Genomic DNA, 20,682 nt, shown 5'->3' on the forward strand with positions numbered 1-20,682 from the left:
ACCAATCAAAAATATTGCGAAAACAAAGCCACAAACCCACAAAAACCCTACAAAGTTTCAATTCAATCCAGCCAACCGTTTTTTTTTCCCACTTGATCGAATTTTTTAAAAAATTAAAGGAGCAAGAATTTCGCTCTGAAAATGTAATAATTTTTTTTTTCTTTAATTTTTCAAGTCACTAATACAGAATTGAGAGAAAAATTAAAAAAAAAAATTTTTTTCATTTTTGTTAAAAATTATGACATTTTCAGAGCGAAATTCTTAATTTTCGTAATCAAAGACAAAATGATCTTTTCCATTCAAACATCGATATCTCAGCGAGAAATGCTCGTATCGAGATTTAAAAAAAACTAAATTAAATCTGAATAAACAAGCTATCCGGTCCATATGGAGGTTGAGTCGAAAAAATTTTTTTCACGTCCGTAGATTAAAAAAAAACCCAAAAAAATTTCGAAATTTTTTTTTCGGTGGTTTTCTTATGATTACTCGAAAAATATTTTCAAAAAAAAAATTTCAAACTCAGATCCAAAAACTATACACTTAGAGCTACAATTTGCTTTTTATTTTTTTGCTGTACGACCATTTTTGTATAAGTTACAGCCTGTTGAAAATCCCCCAAAAATTTGGATTTTTTTTTTGCTCCCTTAATTTTTGTGCATAGTATAGATAAAAATGAAATAATCGTTGGGATAAAGTGTTTAAAAATGTAAATGTAGATGATAAAGTTAATCGGAGTTTCAAAACGAAAAACACTAGAATGAAAGTTTACAAGATGTTTATTATTTCTTAATACAAGTATAGTTTGAAGTTTCTCTATTAATACGTTATTAAATGAAATATCTACTCTAAATTATAACTAAAAACTGTAGGTAATACATCATTACGTTTGTTGGCACATCTTGCGTGTCTGAATATACAACTTGTTTCGGCCCTGTATGCACTAATATTGAATTGATATGAAACTTGGTATCTATCCTTTACATCTCTGCTGTCGGTTACTAACTGAAATGTTATTTGTATCAAGCTTGTTGTTTGCACAATATGAGCCAGAACGGATACATAAATTATTAAAAACACACGACATAGAGCGTTATGTAGACAAAATTATCGCGATAGTTTTTAGCGTGCATTTTAGGCCTGTACAAGTAGGTAGTTTACGTACTAAGAAACATTGTCATGTGTTTGTGGTCAGTTGTTGTCAGTTGTCATCAGTTGTGGTTGAGCGTGAAGATCTCGTAGTCGCGCACGGTGAAGTTGTAGTCGGGCGCGAGCGAGGCGGGCGCGGTGGGCGAGGCGGGCGCGGCCGCGTCGCCGTACGAGTGCAGGTTGCTGTAGCTGTCGCTGTTGGCGTGGCAGTTGTTGGCCAGCAGCAGGTCCGCGCCCGCGCCGAAGATCGGCCCGCAGCTGAGGACAACCATTCGTAAGTTCAACAATCGTTCATCATCATCTCATGACATGTGGCACGTGTAGGTGCTGTACTCACTCGGGGTGGTAGCACAGCGCGAAGGCCTTCTTGACGAGCGGGTGTCGCTGCGGCGCGTCGCCCAGGGAGAAGAGGAAGGCGCGCTCGGCCGGCACGTAGCCGCCCGCACCGCCCGCCGCCCACGCCGCCGAGCAGAACCCGCCCACGACGGGGCCGCGCGCCAGCTGACACAGACTCGTGTAAAGCGTGCTACCCATCATCTCTCGTGTAGTGGGGTGCACAATGTTCTAAACTAGGGCAGGTACGAACAATTTCCATTTTGTAACTACACAGGAACTGACCACTGAGGTTAGCAGCCTCAGCCACAAAAGAAGCTGGAACACAAGAGGTAGGAAATGAAGTAGGCCAAACATGGCAGTGGTGTTTGAGTTTTGGTATTGAATTGCCCAGCTGGTTGAGGCATCAGACAATGCAATAGTGCTTACTGTCTATATGGCTTGTTTGTGTCACAATTTTGAAATAAACGTTCTTGACATAAAATTCACTACGATTGCTTGACTTGAGGAGAACGAGTTATAAATATTGTAATCGGGTGATAAGTGCTGCCATCTACAGGTATAGTTAAACAGTGTTTTGTTATTTTAAACTACCAGTAGATGGCGTTCTTAGAGAACTTGGAAACAATCCCTTTTTGTACTTTTCAAGAACTTATTGCAATGCAGTTATGCCTGAGAGTCATAGATGGCACTGAATTTTTTTGATAAAGTTTTCTTCCTATGTTTAAGTTTTAGTCCTATGACCTACAAGCACAATCGTGTTTTTTTTTCTTTCTTTCTTACCTGAGCCAGCAGCAGCACGGGCGCCACGCCGTCGCAGTGCGAGTGAAAGGCCTGCGCGGTGTAGCCGTGTGTGGAGGCGCGGAACACCAGCCGCCACGACTGCTTGGGAGACCCGCACCTGCCGCAAGGTGCCATTTCATTTTGTTGGCAAGTTGCTTTTCACAAAGGAAAATTCTACTCACAATAGTTATTTATGTCACTGTCATGTAATGGGGGCCATCGTAGCCCGAGTGTTTTTTGTGCAATGAAGCGAAGTCGAATTTCGATCGTATTTTTTCGAATCCTCATTTCGTAATCTACTCAACATGAAGGTTTCATGTTGAGTAGATTACGAAAAAATATTTTTTTTTTAGGTTTTCGTTGTAACTCTGACAAAATCAGCGAGCAATAGTCTATTTAATTAGCATAAGAAGTGGACTTTCCTTGGAAAGTACATTAGTAAGCTCACCAGCTGTTGATGAGCGAGTGGAAGGCGCTCTTGTCTTGCTGCAGGATCACGGAGCCCGTGAACACGTTGACCGACAACCTGCCACCAGATGTCGCTATTAGTGCCTTGATAGCAGTTCACTCTGTGCACTGTGCACATCAGTGGCGTGCAGCCTCCACCACTGGTACACTACTAAGTATGCTGATAACTATAAACATATTTCTATTACTTTTATCATTGAATAATAGTAATACAGTAACATTTTTAATTTGTAATATAATTTAGATTTAGAGTTAGGAATGATCACCATCACTTTCCATCATTCTTATTACAATTTACAGTCATCGTGTATATCGTGTAGAAACGCAGAATTTTGAATGTGCGTTAGTAAATAAATGAATGTCTGACGGAAAGTGTGCGTAAGGCCCACGACACGGGCAGCGAGTGGTAGAGTGGTGGTCACCGTGGCTGCGTGCGCTTGTCGTGGTCGGGGCGCGGCGCGGCGTGCAGCGCGGCGCGCCGGTAGCGCTCCAGCGACAGCTCCATGGGCACCGCGCCCGTCGGCTCCACCTCCTCCGCGAACACCGAGCTGTCTGCAACAGGGAACGTGACTGTCAAATGTCATGGCATCATTATACCATCCCGTAGTATGCGGCCCGAGGCAAATTCAGAAAAATCTTCCGGTGGATGTTCTTTCAATGTCATATTATTCTGAGCTCAGGACTAAGGCCCGTCGAGCCAGTCCTGCCAGTACATGCGCGCGCGCTCCTCCTCCGTCCAGTGCGCGGTACACTCACCGATGAGCAGCAGGCGCACGTGCTGCATGAGCGGCGCGAGGTGGTGGCACACGCTCCTCCTCCGTCCAGTGCGCGGTACACTCACCGATGAGCAGCAGGCGCACGTGCTGCATGAGCGGCGCGAGGTGGTGGCACACGCGCGCGCGCACCTCCTCCGTCCAGTGCGCGGTACACTCACCGATGAGCAGCAGGCGCACGTGCTGCATGAGCGGCGCGAGGTGATGGCACACGCGCGCGCGCTCCTCCTCCGTCCAGTGCGCGGTACACTCACCGATGAGCAGCAGGCGCACGTGCTGCATGAGCGGCGCGAGGTGGTGGCACACGCGCGCGCGCTCCTCCTCCGTCCAGTGCGCGGTACACTCACCGATGAGCAGCAGGCGCACGTGCTGCATGAGCGGCGCGAGGTGATGGCACACGCGCGCGCGCTCCTCCTCCGTCCAGTGCGCGGTACACTCACCGATGAGCAGCAGGCGCACGTGCTGCATGAGCGGCGCGAGGTGGTGGCACACGCGCGCGCGCTCCTCCTCCGTCCAGTGCGCCGTGGGCTGCGTCACGCCGGCGCGCTGCTTGGCCCACGCCAGCGCGCAGCGCCACACCTCCTCCTCTTCTAAACTCAGCTGGAAGAACCACCAAATATTTTATTTATACCTAATTTATGCAGATGTTGACCCGTTAGTTCCCGTTTCCGTAGGAATACGAGGATAAGATATAGCCTGTATAGCACCTGGGAATTGTGTAGTTTTCCAGCATTGATGAAACTTTCCAAATCGGCCCAGTAGTTTCGGAGCCTATTCAATGCAAACAGACGAACAAACTATAAAATCTTTCCTCTTTATAATATTAAGTATAGAAGTATAGATAGATAGGTAACACATTAAATAAGCATAGGTTACAGAGTGTAAGTTATAATATGTAAGAAGGCATGCATATATTTTAAAAGGCATATTTATAATTAAATACTAACAAAATCTGATGATATCAGCTTGATGAGAGCTTCCTTGGGCAGGTTGAGGAAGGCGTTGGTCTTGATGCAGTCGGCAGCATTGTCTCCCACAAAAGAGATGCAGCGCTCCATGAACGACGAGGCACTCTTACCACCTGCAAGTTAAGCAAAAGGACAGTGTGGTACATAAAACTAGAGATTATAAAAAGCTGATAAACGTCCACAGCTATTGATATTGGTCTCTAGTACATTCCAAGACAATCAGACAAGTGTTGAGCCACATCCAGTAGCTAACACTGCTTGCTGTGATGTCATTGGTCACCTAACTGTTTGCTGTCTAGTCTAAGATTACTATTTCAGCACCCGAGGACTGCACGGACGTGGCATCCTGCCCTCAATAATTAGTTATACAACTCAATGTGCCAGTAACTTTCATCTGCAGATTTCCTCATTTCTGATATAATCCAATGACTCCTATCTTAGCTCTCTTTATCACCCATTGATTCAGACCCTTCCTGAGATGGGTAACAAACACTATTATATAAACTCTCTAGGGACATTTTCCCATTTGTTGGTTATTGGTCTTGAATTTTAATCTGACGTCCCAGTGCAGAACATTAAATATGAAGCTGTTCACACCTGTCTATCATAAATGTGAATAATTTTGTGTAAATAATTTTGCTACTTGAACATCCAATTAAAATCCAAGCCCCACAAACAAATTTGGAACTGTATCTAACTCAGCATATTATTTTCATGTGAAGTTCAACTTACCAAAGTGTCACTGCTGTATGTAATCCAGTAACTTGCTTAACCTGTTCTAGGTATTATACTTCTGGATTCTACATCTTACTTGTTCGTTACATTTGAACAATTTCATTGAATGTTTTTAATTGCTGCCTGAATTGTTAGGACCTTTTTTCGTTTTTTTGTTACCTGGGTACAACAATAACCTAGCTGGCGGGGATCACACTACAACTTCTCAGTGATGAGTCTGACCCCTTTACCACCAACCTAATGAATCTCAGAGGATTTAAGAGCACACATAGACACAGAACTCAGGTGTTTCTGAACACTTTACAATTTAATAACTCAACACTAAAGCAGTATTACTATCCCACTACCTCGTATCACACTATCATATAAAGTTACAAATGTTACAAGGAATGTAGAACTCTTTCTGTTTGTGTGTGTTAATAGAATTGAACAATTCAAAAATTGATTTTTAATGTGGTTTGACTAACATTTTTTATTGTATAAGCTAAGCTGCAATCATGCCTGATGGCAAGCGATGATGCAGCCTACAGTGGATTGTACTTGCCTAGAAGATGCCTATTCACTCTTAACTTTTACTTAACTATATTCTTTATAATATTTTAGGTGGTGGGGAAAACAGATTGTGCATTCCACATCTTAGCAGTGCATATAAGAAAAGAGGAACTAAACAGTTTAGAACGCATCTGAGAACTATTGACGACATAGCCTGCCTCGCAGTCATGTATGTACGTCATGGTAGAATAGCACAAGATCAAACAGTTCTTAAGCATTTATATAAAATAAGTTCTAGCCATCAATGTCCTTTACACCAATGTACTGTTCTACAAAGAGCCATAGATCTCTTACAGCTAACACAAGAGAACCTATCATTACAATGTATAACTGACATACAACTTGGCTTTTAAAATTAGCTAATCATACAAATTACTTAAATTATCTTTTTAACTTGCATTTAAGGCCACTAATACTTTATATTATGTTTAGTTGTCAAAATAATTCATGTTCTAAACTTGTAGTACATCTAAGGGTAAGTTTAGAATATGTTTGAGTTTGAGGTTATAAAATAAAAGCCAATGTTTGATCTTAAGTTTTAATGAAAAATTAGATTAGATTACGACCGAGACACCGTCACAAGTCACAAACGCAGACCGTCACACTTATTAACTAGGAATGTTTAGATTTTAACCTAATTTCACACAGTCGTCGCGTTTGGGTTGACATTTTGAATAAGCGTTATGTTGTCTCCTTTCATCATAATACGTCCGATCTGCTTGCGGTTTTTCGTTTTCATGTGCACTTCTTCGGCCTCATCCAACACAATGTTCATGTATTCGTCGAATCCTACGATGTGTCCCTCGATCCTCAAGTTCACATTTTCGTACAGCCAAATTTGCACACGGCTCCTGTTCTGCAGATATCTGAAGATAAGGTTGATGGGTTGTACCATCACCTTTTGCACTTTCGGGGGGCCTTTGTAAGCCATTTTAAAGTTGTGATCTTTTACGAAAACTATAAATTCAATAAAACAAAAGCCGCCAAAGCCAAACCGGCGTCGTTTTTCTCGATTACGTCAAAAATAGTCATAGACAACGAACACAGTAGATTAAAGAAAGTAGATGTCAAACTCAGCAGATTCAAAATCATTGTAAATGAGTGGGCATAGACAAAAAATGGACTATTCAAGTTTGAATTTATAACACTGATGACTTATGATATGATTTTCAATAAATTAATATATTTTCTTTTTAATTTTATTATTACAGAAGCAGCAGCGTAAAACCTGTTCGACAACAATCAAACATAAAGATTGGGGGCGGCATATTAAGCTTAGTAGAACTCGGAGCTGTTTACAAAGAAATAAATTGACTGATTTTTTAAATTTTTTTCCATTTTTCGAGCCTCGAGGTCATGATCAAGCTAAACGTTTTAAATTTTGTAGAAAATATTTTAAACACTAAAAATTTTTAGGTACCTATAATATTTTTAAGTAGGTATTATTTTGGATTACTTCGTTGTGGCATTAGGATACATGTATCATTAATAATGATATATTAGAATATAATGGCTAGAATAGCTACCTATATTAATAAATGCATTATTATTAAAAAAAAACAAAAATAGACAATAAAATGCTAAAATAATAAAAAAACCAAGGGGGGACGTGCTAAAACGCTATTATTATATAATGAAATCTATCAAACCCAGTACAGTAGTACACTTTAAATTGATTCCATTTTGAGTTTTACCAACATAAAAAAAAAACAATTACCTTCTAAACAAATATATTAAAAGAAAAAAGCAAAAACTGTGCGATGGCCGGGAATCGAACCCGGATCAACTGCTTGGAAGGCAACTATGCTGACCATTACACCACCATCGCCGATGACCTGAGAGTTGAAATTATGTTACATAATAAAATCACAGTTACCTGGCCTATCTTGAATTTCCATAGCAGCAGCAAGCAAAGTGCATGCACTTTCCACGCTTAAAGTAGAAGTAACATGGTCTTCACAAGCGGCACGAAGGTCTTCTACTCCTAAATCTGCTGCTAGCGTCATCATTTCAAACACTCCTGAGTCATGGAGTAACAGCTGTAAAACAAATTAACAAAATGATAAAGTTATATTTATGTTATTAACTGATTTCATTTTTTTAACACTTTTGTGTTTTAATATTATGATGTGCATCTATTCGACAATAGGTGGCGCTGTTAGAAGTAATATTAGTTTACCAATTTTGTTTGTAGTTTAAGAAAAACACATTCTAAATCAATTTAGGTACAAAATTATTGTGTTAAAAAATAAATATGAAATTAATTACCTTTCCGGTGTAAACGTACTGTATAAAAAGTCGAAATGTTTCAGGCTGAACATGTGGCATACGTATCGGCGTGGGCTGCGTGCCAACAGATGGCGTTATAGTACACCCTGGGATGCGACAAACTTCTCCGCGTTTTGTGTTTTGAAAACTTTTGCACCTATTAGAAGAAAAATAATAATCATTAATTACTATTTCAATTTGTCTTTTAAATATCATCTTTTCTTATTTTCGCCAGCAGATATTTTTTGTAGAGAAGACTGACAAAGTGAAATGTTATAGCTACTTATCTAATTTACTTATGCACCTAAGTTCCACCCAAGTCCTTTTGGGAAATGTACCTCTTTAAGTACGTTATATAAGCGGTGTCTTTAAATTCAAAAAATTGGATCGTATACGCCCAATAATATGGGCGATATCTGAGCGAACGTGTTCCTATCGAGATGCGTTTCCCCCTAGGTTCAAGAAATGTTTATTTGAAATACTCTGTATAGCATTACAATGACGTCGTGTACGGACCGAGGACATCAAGCGTGTTGCAGGGAGCCGCTGGATGCTGGCGGCTCGAAACCGTTCTGTTTGTAAGTCCATGCAAGAGGCATATGCTGATCCATTGGCAGCTCATTATCAGCTGATAGTGATGATGACGATGATCTGCATTCTGCGCATAGTTTTAATTGTAGTTTGAAAATCGCTTTAATATTAAATCCAATACTAAGTAACTTTCATTTTTTTGATATGAAAATACTATGGCAAGATAATAATAGACACAGACTAGTGACTACTGTGCATACTGGCAGTTGGCACAATACATCCATATATTTAATTAAGTAGATACGTAATCATACATCTACTCCTTAATGATGCAAAACAAATGATCCAGCTGTGTGAAATTATATTCATATTACTTATTAACCATGTGCTTGGTTAGAAGGTGCATAGTATTACTTGACGTCAAGATACTCTTACGGTGTAGGCAGGGAAACGGAAGCTCGAAGTGCATTCACTATCCTACCTTAATGCGAATCATTTTCATTTGCCTAAGTAAGTAGTGGTGCAATCTAAGATGGAAGCGGGCTAATTTGTTAGGAGGAGGATGAAAATCTACACCCCTTTCGGTTTCTACACGACATCGTACCTGCGATACCATTACAGTGGCGGTTCTATGGTAAAATAGTGAAAGAAGTTGATTAAAAAACTCTTCCCCGAAATAAAAGAAAATAAAAATAGCTCTAGAAGTTAGAAGAAAACCAACTGAGAACCAGGCGTACCGTTTATAATATCGCAAACCAAGGTACACCTGCCATTTTATAATTAGATAGTTCACGCCGCGCGGTTTCACCCGTGTGGTTTCCGTTCTCGTAGGAACACGGTGATAATATATAGCTTATAGCCTTTATCGACAAATGAGGTTCCTGAGGTTAGCGCGTTTAAACAATCAAACTCTTCAGCTTTATAAGGTTAGTATAGATATAGGCATTCCCTTATCCTGGTTTATTTCGTCCAAATATTCCAACCTATTACTTGATTTCCTGTAATCGAGAAAATGACACAAGTAAGTAGGTGTCGGAGTATCTCGACATTATTAATTACGGCGGGATAGAGCTGGCCATGATTAATGACAGGGGCGGCGGTCGGGAGGTTAATTGATTGCCCCAACCTATGCCGCGATCCATTACTCTTGTCTTTCTTGTCCTGCGCTCCTCCCTGCGACACTGAGAGTTTCCCGGATTAAGCTCCATCAAGCTAGGTACTGAATACACACGATGAAATGCTAAGTTTCCATGCTGAACACGGAGTAACGGGGAGGTTATTTTTAATCCGAACAAGTCAGACATGCCCTGCCGACTCGCCGGCAGAAGTCGGGAGGGATTTTTTTCCTCCCTGATACTGAAAACTCCCTGATATGCTTAGTATACGTATTAGTAGTAGCAGTAGTAGTATTAGTAGTAAGTAGATTACTTAAAAGAGAGGGGATTTCGTATTCAAGCCCACCGCGCTGCTCTAGTGCAATTGGACAGGTCGAAGGCGCTAACGCTCAACTCTGTAACCATCATTATTAGGTTAACGTGAATGTTCGGGGGATGTTCGGGTTAACGTGCTATAGGTAAGTAAATACACAATGGTGTAATTTAAGACTCCAGGACCTGATGATCCGACACCACTTTGGCTGACCACTAGACCACGCACAAGGCACATTCACTAAGAAATCGCCCTACAATGCGTTGGTGTGGACACTGCACCAGTGTAAACTAAAGTAGGCACTAGACATACAATAAAACTTAAAATTTTATTTGTTTATGATTCCCAGATAGGAATTGCATTTTTACACGTAATATGAAGTGCTCACCACTAATTATGCGCTACGATTTTCAACTTAGATCATCCGCCCGTTACACATACGGGAGGGTTGATTTAAGTTAAAAATTTTTCTTCATGATACAGATAAGTCTAAATACTTATCTGTAAGATTAAAAATACAAATATGTATCTGATACTTATCTGTATCTTGGCTTCTCTTAGCTTGTACTTGTAAAGAAGTTAAAGGAGAGTTATGAAAGGCGGCACGAGCAAACTTCACTTGCAGGCTGCGAGTTACTCAACTCCTCTTCAACTGAAAGATTATCGAGTTTCCATTACCCATTGAGTATCCTGGAAGTCTGGAGTACTTATATTACTATAAAAAATAGAAACTGTAGACTACGAAAGTTATCATTGTAGGTATGTTATTAGAGATTTTCAAGATTTTCAATCAAGTTTGGTAGATATTGAGTAAGTATATATGTTCTTGCGTAACTCAACCTAATCCTTTAATTATTCCAAAAGAAGGCTCTACGAGTAGCTATTTTATTTGGTAGTAAAATAAATAAGTACCTAGCACTAACGACGGACGTACACTGCCAGACCTCTTACAATTACCTACTTACGTAGATATTATGTTCTTGGTTTTGTACGGAATATAATTACTGAGTTCTAAAAAAATTAAGACTGTTTTTTTTTCTTTGGATACAAGTTAACCCTCGACTACAATCTCACCTGATGATAAGTGATGATGCAATCTAAGATGGAAACGGGCTAACTTGTAAGGAGTAGGATAAATATCAACACCCCTTTCGGTTTCTACGCGGCATCATACCGGAACGCTAAATCGCTTGGCAGTATGTCTTTGCCTATTTATCAAGGAAGGCTATAGGTTATATTATCCCTGTATTCCTACGGAAACGGGAGCCACGTGGGTATAAACGCGCGGTGTCAGCTAGTAACTTTATAAAGTAACTTACTGACGGATTACAAACCTTGAGTATCTACTCGCATGTTACAGACAGAGTCTTAGGTAAGAAATTATAGGAAACATGCAAGTGAGAGCCAGCTCACAGTTTTACGCGAAAGGAAGGAAGTTTAAAGATGCTGCGTCGTTAGCGAAGGAGGCGGCGCCCGCTCTGCAAACTTAGCAGACTTTTATCAGCTTCAAACAAGCACTGAGACTAAGTGTTCCGACTTACCTTTGTACCTGCAATACAGAAACAACTAACAGCTTGAGCCCTCTTCAAGAAACGACGACAATATCTATACAAAAAAATAGGTACTAAAGGTCGGTGCGTAGCTCTATTACTACGTAGTATCACGTTATTAAAAAGTGTTACGTAGCAAATATTAAATTCCGTGGCAAATATCTCTATATTTTCGATTAGAATTTAGTACCTCCTGTACCACTTACTCATGTACCTCTGTAGTATTGGTATCCCTAATTGTTTTGCGTGTGTCCTCATTCCCCTCATTGGTCACAATATTTAAACATTTTGCAAATACTCTTTTTTTATAAGAAAAATAAACTGAATAAAATTACATATAAAATTAAAATAGAAGAATTTTTAATGCGATCTTGAAATTGCTTTAAATATCGTGTTGGTTGCTTTTTTTGTTTGTATGTCTCTAGTACTCCATAGCCTGGATGCTTTAAGCAATTGTTTAAATAGCTTGTAACTAAACAACTTTCATATTAATAAACTTTGTATAAGTCAACGAGCCGGATCGTTCAATCGCTTGCATGCCTGTTTAACAGTTAACAGAAATTAAGCTAACTTTCCATCGCGTGACGAAGTATTATTCGGTTTCCTCTGGGTTTCCTCTTTTATTTCAGAAGATTTTTCGTGAAATATCATGTGCAACCTTTGGAAAATTTTAAAGCTTCTATACTATTTTCTTTTCTGTTTCCATCCACTGTTAGAGACCGTTTTCACTGATCTAAAGTTAAAAGTCCATCAGAGATTATAGATCAGAGTCATATCACTTCCAATAGTTAGCAAACTATTATTTTATTAACAAAATAATTAGATACCTTTAAGGAGCTAGCGAGAGTCTGGCAAGTTCATTGATAACTATGATATGCGGGCGACGGGGGAAAGACTGCGCGGGTGTGAAATCGTGCATGCGGTGAAGTGAGGTGCATCATTCATCGCTACACGCCCCACGGCCCGCGCGGACCATCGGGAATGTTACGAACGAAATTGCCAAGCTATAACTAATAAAACAAAATGTTTTAGTTGTGAAAGTGTACATTTTGTCATCCCGGGCGCCATCGCAACTCCTCAGCCGTGCGGTTAGCAATGTCGGAACCGCACAATGTATTTCGCGTGCTTTCGACGGCTCATTAACTGGTTGAACGTTGTTAAATTTACTTGTTTATGAGTTTTAAAATACTTCTACTTTACTGTGTACTTATGGTTTGGTGTTCGAAGCCTGTTGTTTACCTACGCTTTTAACCATTCGAGAATATTCACAGCTAATGTTGTATCTTCTTGTGACAAATTTATATGTACTCAGTATTTAAATTTTATTATTATTATTTATTGTATTTAAGTTTCAAATAAGTGAAATGTTGTCCTTTTGAAACAATAAATGTTGAAGAAAGATCAGAGAAATGTGGAGATCCGCAGAAAAAACAAAGTCACCGACATAGCCAACGAGTCAAAGTCAATGAGTTGCGAAGCTGAAGTGGCAATGGGCGGGGCACATAATTCGAAGAGCTGATGGACGTTGCGGTCCCCCAGGTGGACTGACGACATCCAGCGAGTCGCAGGTATTCGCTGGATGCAGGTGGCTCATCGTGATGTTTGGAAGTCGCTACAAAAGGCCTATGTCCTGCAGTGGACGTCCATTGGCTGATATGATGATGATGATGATGAAATGTTGTGTTCACAACCACACAGTGTGAAGCGACGTAAAACTACCAGAGGATAACTAAACTTATATCTCTTCCAAGTAGTCCCGCTACCATAATACTGCATCGTCACAACACCAGGCGAGACCGCAGGCTAACTTAGAAATAATTATTACTTATATGAATTTTTGTTTCATGCGTTTTAAATTTCTATATTGCTTGTTGAAGCTGATCATGTTGAAGTAGATATTATTGTCAATGAAACTGTAATTTTCAATGGATATAATCGCCGTCAAATAAACGCTGAACAGTGTTGATTAGACAACAGAGCTATAATTTGAAGCGCCTACGTCGCTGAATGGACCAAATTACAGTGTTGCCAGCCTTGCACAGATTACCCCCTTTCACTCGGTTGTAGACTGTGAATTACCCTTTCAGAAATTACTTAACAGGGTAAAATTACTTGCAATTGATAAAATACTCGAACCAATCTGTTCAGTAAGGCACTTTTTTTGTCTATAAAATTCTTTAAATTATAAACAACAGATAGCATGTAAGTAAAACATATCTTTAACAGTAAGAATACTGAAGTAAAAATAAAACTCTTTGCGTAAATTTAGGCACTTAATTATTGCCATAAATGTGCTATCCCATAATTCTAAGATAGTTACAGAGAGTATTTATTATGAAATATCGAATGACTATTTTTTGTCTGTAGGATATTGTTCTTAGGTTTTGCAATCGTTAATTAAATTATAAATGTTCTGGTAAAGTTTAATTATCAACTTGAAAACCTATTAATCGGAAAACAATTTCCAAATGCAAACATGGCGGCTCAAGTATCAGTAATACCGAGTTTGAGGACACTTGATTAATGTCGCGCTGTCAGGCGACACCGCAGACGACACCGCGACGCGATTAATCGCAATAATGCAGATTGTGTCGCGACACTCCTCTCGGTGTCGCGCGTCATCAATCTTGGCCAGCAACGTCTGCCGATACAAATTATGTTTAACGTCTTATACTGATCGATGATGTACCTATACTGTGAGTTTTTTCTGTCTACTTATCATCATAGTCTCAAAGGGTTGCATAGATTCAACGAATAGTTCTACATTGTCTTTTGCTATTTGAGTGAAGTTTTTCGCCTATTTGCTTAGGACAATCTGATATGTTCGGCAGCAATTGATTGTACAATGTAATTTCATTTAATTAGGTACCTGAAAAAGTGACAGAACAGAAATCCGAAATTTCTCAAGGCCTGAAGACGAAAGTCCGAGATCAGAAGATCCGAGACTTGGTCGCTAACTGTAGGCCTCCTTATTAAAAGGCTCAAAGTCAGTCAGTTGGAGTTTTCCTACGTGATCGAATCAGAAATGAGGAGACCCGCAGACGAACCTAAATCACTGCATAACTCAGCTAGTCGCGAAGCTGAAATAAATTTAGATTGTTTTAGAAATAAACTGACTACCTACTATGATTTTAATAGATTCATTCATACCATTTGATTATTATAAAATTAGTTATTCAAATGACTGACATACAAACAAACCTCAACAGTTCAAAGGTAGGTAAAGAGTAAACTTATCACCGAGGGGTGGTGGTTCGATCCGCCCCGTTGGACTAATGTCTTACCCACTCCTAATACAGTCCGACTAGTTGGAGAAATAGTAATATTGGTCATATTTAACAGATATGGCCAATATTTTTTTAAAGAAAGAAACCAACATATTTGCGGTCAGTTCAATAGAATTATTTCGTTTCAATGAAAACTATTGGCGACAGTTTTATGTCGTTTACCAAAATTATACATAGTTATCTTTATATAGTTAGTATTGGTACAGAGGTGCGGGGGCACTTGCGACCGGGTGTCGTTCGCGCCATCAATCATCGCCGCCTCCTGTCCTCCCGTCACTGTCGCGCGGGTACAAATTACCCACGTTTAGCATCCTGGATATTACCGGTTAAATAACTTACATCACTCTGTAATATTCATTTTCTTCAATCATTTTGTATCTGAGTAACATTTAGAGGTATATACTTTTCATTTGATTAAATTACAGCAGTTACTTTTTGGTTGATTCAATCATAAATGTAATAAGATTTCGCTAATTACGTAAGCAATTATTGAAAAGTCACAACCGAACTCGAACGGAACAACCAAGCAAAATAAAGTAACTGAATTATGATTATTTTTATGGAAATAGATAGCACAGAATCTAAGTTTTTTCCCAATAGTATTACATCACCTAGTTTCTCAAACAAAATATTATTATGAGTTTATTTATTAGTTGGATGTTTATTGTTTATAATTTCCGAGGTGGTAGCTGGCAACACCGTCGCTCACCGCGACACGTCGTGACGTCGACTGCAATGGCGGAAGCCATCGCTTTAATATTTGCGTTTAGAAGTTTCAACTACCTCGTACAACTTCGTGACTTGATGTCATTCCAAGTTTCACGTACAAACTTTAAATTATCTGCTTGAATATTAGACGTGTAATTATGAATTACTTGACATCATAGTCTTAATTTTAAGTTTACGCGGTATGAGATAATTTAACCAGTAATTATGATCAATTCATTTACTGTAAGGCTTCACTCTGATAGTGGAAAGATTAAAGTGAAAAGACGAGATTTTTAGCAATTCGGGGATATGATGAAAATCGTGCCAATTGAATCACAGAAATGAACAATTTTCTATTAAGATGAACGAATTTCTGACACAAAAGTCGTCATTTCATCCAAATTGTTGACTAGCTACTTGTTTGTATTTGAATTCGGAATTTTATGCTTCGCAAAAGAATGACTGGTTTGTTAAAAGTTCAGTGCAATTAATTGAAGGAAACATTAAACCTGGTTCAGTTTGTAGCGTGCGACGGTTTTGGTGGCTTTGAGTCGGTTTAAATACTTTTTGGGAGCAAGTGGTGCAAGTCGCGGGCTCGGCATGCAAATCGCGGCTTTGTTTGGGCAACAAATATTTATGTAAATATCAAACTGTTTTAACTTTAACTGAACGTAATTAGTATAGTTCAATTATTAAATTACTTTACTGGACTTTTTGCTCTGGTGTGTGTGCGTTACTTTTGAGCTTGTATCGTTTACCGTTCAGCCATATTTCTCAATACGGATTAATTTTCGAATTTATAATGTCTAAATAGGTTCAGTATGCAGGTGATTGGCAATAGCTCAGTGATACAACTGTATTGATTTAATTTAAACATTTATTGTATCTTTATTGTATCGTAGTCTTCAACGTATCTTAGAAACCAGTCAGGGGTAGTTGAATAATTTCCATCGTCTTCAAGTTATTGCAAGCACGATTGACAATGCAGTGTTGCCAATTTACAACCTTTTGATGTGTAGGTATGTTCATTTTTAAAATTAAAAATTATTAAAAGTCTGCTCGTTACTATGAAATCGATATGCTGCGTACAGGCTGCGATTCAAAGAGATACTATGATGATTATCCTGATAATGAACTAATTAGCAACTTCATAATGTGGCCTGTAATCCGTCAGCTATAGGGATCATTCCAGACTTAATTACAGGGGGAGGGGGGCGCGGCGCGGCGGGAGGGGGAGGTGATTGATGGCGCCGCGATGTGTTGCCGCCGCTTGACGAATTTGTAACGTCGTTTGCGAGTTCATAAACAAAATTAAGGGTGGTAACATTGCAGAGCTTGACACGAGTATACTAGTACACGAGTACACGAGTATACTACTAGTATTCAGTCTGCAACGAAAATACCAAAACTTTCCAATATTCATAATTAAATTCAAAATAATGAAAGACAATCAATAAAAGAATTTCTGACTCGAAAATCGCTACTCGAAATAAATTAGCTCTCGAACCATCACAAAGTGAAGGATCAATTTGGTTTAAATCTAAGATAACAGATTTTTCTATTATTTTCATGAAAGAAGGTACGAGTGAAAAAGGATGCTGGCACAAAAATCGTCCCTTTGAGAAATATTGATTTCCGCCGATTTTATAAACTATTAATTTCAACTATTTCAGATCTGAAGTTAAATTTATACATACCCGACAGCAAACTTACTAACTAGTAGTAAGAACATAATAAATGAAAAGGAGTACATTTATAGGAAGCCATAAGAACCGTTGAAAATAACTCCAATAAATCACAAAGTAAAAAAATACATTAACAAAAGCTACCGAAATGGTAGTTGGTACATTTTCACAACTCATACCGTATATCAACCGTCCACAAAGTGCGGTAAAACTTGGCTGAAAGTAAAAGCTGGTTATATTTCCAATATTCTTACAATTCTTTAGCTACATACTCTTGTCCAAGTTTGAGCATAACTTTAGTTAGTAGTAACTCGATTTTCTACCCTTCATTGGACAGAACACAATATGTTACAGAGAGTAATGTTATTCAAATACGAAGAAACTAATATAGGTTTTTGGGCGCAGGTTTGTTTGTATTCTTTACTTTTTGATTCATAGTTTTATAAAGGACTTCAAAAAAGGAGGAGTTTTCTCATTACAACCGTTCTATACCGTTAAATAAGTCCTACATTCCTGACCTGAGTCATTCATCATCACCATTATGCTGATAATGGTGATGATAAATGACTATTTTAACGGCCCACATCAGGCCTACAGGGCCAGGCCTCCCTTCTTATAGAGGAGGATATGAAGGGCTGACCCACCACGTGCTCCATGCGAGTTGGCGGGTTTCTGAATTGAGTACCGACTACCTAGAGTAGCCTATAATTTTACTTATGCTTTCTACATCGTGTTTATCTATAAAGTAAAAGTTATTTTTATTATTTATTAAATAATTAGTGTATGTAATTATATTTAAATGTTTTTCACGTGTTGATTTCTAATATGTAACGTATACTCTAATATAATTTAGTTAATGGTAATGCGCCATCTAGCGGTGGTTGTCCAATAGCTATACTTTTTCTTACCGACACTAGATGGTACTAGTATGCACGTTGTTATCCTTTACTTGCTTCTTTCCTATACAATTGAATCACATTTTCAAACTCTTTTTATTATGTATTCATTACACATAAGTCTTGTAAATTACATGCTTTGCAGACTTATATCAAAAATATTAATTATTTTTAAAATGCAACTAATTTAATTTTAAGAATATGTTTATTATTTTTACAACTTTAACCACATCCCGTATGGTCTAGTGGCTAGGATACCTGGCTTTCACCCAGGAGGCTCGGGTTCGATTCCCGGTACGGGAAATCTTTTTTCTTAATTTAAGTACTTACCTGGCATAAAGTATAATTTTGTGTGCGTAGACTTTTTCTTCCGCCGTACCAAGAACGAACACTATGTCAGCGGAATCCTGGTCTTCCGAGAGTCTTTGCAGATCTCGTAGGAGTCCAGGTAAGCCCGCGCGTTCGGCAGACACTCCACTGCAGCAGTTATTACTAACTCTATTCGCCATTGTGACTAAGTAAGTCTTGTAAAACTTCACAATTATATCGTCCAAGTTCGCTAGTTTTTCATTTTTTATCACTGGACTTTTTGTTCACTTCACTGTTTATTACGTGTAAGCAAAACAAATCCCTATAATTATCCACATAAAACACTAAATTGACACAAACTATTCTATCTCAGTACATTAGTCACTTCTGTCACTTTCATGTAACTAATTCTCAGTTTCTCGACAACATTTAATCTAATTTTTATTTATAATTCACTAATAACTTGATATAGGTAGAAGCTGAGTTTAAGTTATCAACATAACCTCAAATAAACTTGCCTAAGCTTCGTACGAAACATCAAATTTCAATTTGTACCACGTTTTCCAATTACAAACTGAGCTATAGACAATCTATAGGCATTTTTGCCTCTGTGTCGATGTTACAGGCCCGTGTGTTGAGTTTGAGTACGGTTATAAAGGTTTAAAACTGGTTTATGTTTTTCTCAGGTAAAATGCGGTTCGATGGATATCGCTGTCTTTGTCTTTATGGTTGAAAGATGTGTTACACATTTTTGACCGTTTCTACAAGTGCCTCCGTGGCGCAATTGGCTAGCGCGTTCGGCTGTTAACCGAAAGGTTGGTGGTTCGAGCCCACCCGGGGGCGTATTTTTTGAAATTATTTTGTATATTTGTACTATGGACAATTTAAAAATTAATATTTTTATTTCCCAGTGTAGCTTTATGAAAATTGTGATTGTAGTTTTTAAAATTAAATTACATTTAAGAATCACATCCTATCATGGCGTAGGTATAAAGTAATTTTACATAAAGGATTAATAAATATAAAAAAAACTACATTGATGTGAAAAATCTACTACATTATTTATATGTAGTTGTTAAAGAACTTTTTTACACTGACACATCTTTTTATTATTGTGCCTGCAAAGACAACTGCCATTTTGGTTCAACTTATTTGCAGGGATATATACTCTTGGAAGAACTAATTTACCTGTCCTAATTCTTGATTAATTTGATGGCCTGTTTTGTGACTATTGGGTTAACTTAGTAAAATGAAATGAAAATTGAAATGAAATGAAATGGCATGAAAATTTATTATTTTATAGTTTTAGTGTATTAGTGATGTGCACTGCCATTTTAATTACGTGGGTGTAGTTATCGATAAAATATAAAGTACTAATATACGCTGCCTTCTTCGCCTTACAACAACTGGGTGATGTCTATCTATTATTTATTGAATTCGATATTTTAAAAAGAATAATAATTATTTTAATAGGTAGGTAGTCGTGTTCGCATATTATATCGTGAGCAGCTTGTCGGCTGATTCGCGTGTTCGAACTCCTGCCCGTGCACGGTTCGCAATTTCCGAGCTGTCAGTCTTGAGCGCTTCCTATCCTTACTAGACTTATGTGAGTTTCCCATGTGATAGATCATTTATTACTTTGATAAATAAGTTAATACATTTATCTTATTATTAAGTACAAATATAACGATTTTCAGTAATTCATTTAACATTTAAAACAAGTTAGTGTAGTAGGCACTCAGAATAGAGAAATTAATAATCTGCGACATTATAAATAATTAAAAAGTGGGTAGATAAACGTAATTACTTTTGATAATCTATTGTCTATAAAATATACAATATTTTAATGCATCTTTGTCATCCATTCAAATAATTAATTTGTTAAGTACCCAAAGTAAGGTAAAGTTAAAATTCAGAGTGGAACGTTGTATCTACCTACCTAACTACGAGTAAATAATTAAATTGTATTACGTTACCTTGTTTGCTTTCGCAACCAAGATATACATCCAGAAATAAAACGATACTATATTATTAAATTTCAGCCTGTAAAATATATAAATTTCATTATTTTACAACTGTAATATCTCAAAGAAATTACCCTAAAATATCTATTACAGATCAAAATTATTACCACGAGTTAGAATTTATGTTTTTATCCTAGATACTTTTAAGAAATTGGAACGAATACTTACCACCAAAACTGAAAATGAATTTTGTTTCTTATAAATAGGGATGTTGAGTTCACTATCGTATTTTAGTTAT

The 20,682-nt window shown here is 38.0% G+C and overlaps 2 protein-coding genes and 3 non-coding genes across 6 annotated transcripts; 2 read left to right on the forward strand and 3 right to left on the reverse strand.

The window, feature by feature from the left end:
- Nucleotides 1-758: 758 nt before the first annotated feature.
- Nucleotides 759-19,061, reverse strand: LOC112043413 (BTB/POZ domain-containing protein 19). Of its 2 annotated transcripts, XM_024078814.2 has the most exons (10): nt 18,442-19,056; nt 8,027-8,183; nt 7,635-7,797; nt 4,451-4,584; nt 3,944-4,103; nt 3,153-3,282; nt 2,711-2,788; nt 2,263-2,380; nt 1,484-1,647; nt 759-1,404 (listed from the first exon to the last, which is right to left on the reverse strand). In XM_024078814.2, the coding sequence occupies exons 1-10, from the start codon at nt 18,618-18,620 to the stop codon at nt 1,209-1,211; spliced, it is 1,479 nt and encodes a 492-aa protein (XP_023934582.1). In that variant the 5' UTR covers nt 18,621-19,056; the 3' UTR covers nt 759-1,208. The 2 variants fall into 2 exon arrangements, with proteins under 2 accessions (XP_023934582.1, XP_052741699.1); XM_052885739.1 differs by lacking the exons at nt 759-1,404; nt 1,484-1,647 and adding an exon at nt 1,654-1,797 and having other exon boundaries at nt 18,442-19,061.
- On the reverse strand, nt 6,283-6,787 carry LOC112043414 (probable small nuclear ribonucleoprotein E). The gene has a single exon (XM_024078816.2). It carries the CDS (start codon nt 6,687-6,689, stop codon nt 6,399-6,401), a length of 291 nt encoding a protein of 96 aa, XP_023934584.1. The 5' UTR covers nt 6,690-6,787; the 3' UTR covers nt 6,283-6,398.
- Trnag-ucc (transfer RNA glycine (anticodon UCC)) lies at nt 7,515-7,586 on the reverse strand. Its single transcript has one exon. It is a non-coding gene; the product is annotated as a tRNA-Gly (tRNA).
- Nucleotides 18,343-18,414, forward strand: Trnae-uuc (transfer RNA glutamic acid (anticodon UUC)). The gene has a single exon. It is a non-coding gene; the product is annotated as a tRNA-Glu (tRNA).
- Nucleotides 19,062-19,189: 128 nt separating the features above from the next.
- On the forward strand, nt 19,190-19,263 carry Trnan-guu (transfer RNA asparagine (anticodon GUU)). Its single transcript has one exon. It is a non-coding gene; the product is annotated as a tRNA-Asn (tRNA).
- Nucleotides 19,264-20,682: the final 1,419 nt, after the last annotated feature.

This window comes from Bicyclus anynana, chromosome 15 (assembly GCF_947172395.1).
Source record: "Bicyclus anynana chromosome 15, ilBicAnyn1.1, whole genome shotgun sequence".
NCBI lineage: Eukaryota > Metazoa > Arthropoda > Insecta > Lepidoptera > Nymphalidae > Bicyclus > Bicyclus anynana.

Excerpts from the sequence above, each read along its gene's own strand:
- LOC112043414 (XM_024078816.2), bottom strand. The coding sequence starts at position 6,689 with ATGGCTTACAAAGGCCCCCCGAAAGTGCAAAAGGTGATGGTACAACCC.
- LOC112043413 (XM_024078814.2), bottom strand. The coding sequence starts at position 18,620 with ATGGCGAATAGAGTTAGTAATAACTGCTGCAGTGGAGTGTCTGCCGAA. Across the intron at positions 7,798-8,026 it reads AGTACGTTTACACCGGAAAG|CTGTTACTCCATGACTCAGG; the intron begins GTAATTAATTTC and ends TTTGTTTTACAG. Across the intron at positions 1,405-1,483 it reads GCGCTGTGCTACCACCCCGA|CTGCGGGCCGATCTTCGGCG; the intron begins GTGAGTACAGCA and ends GGTTGTCCTCAG.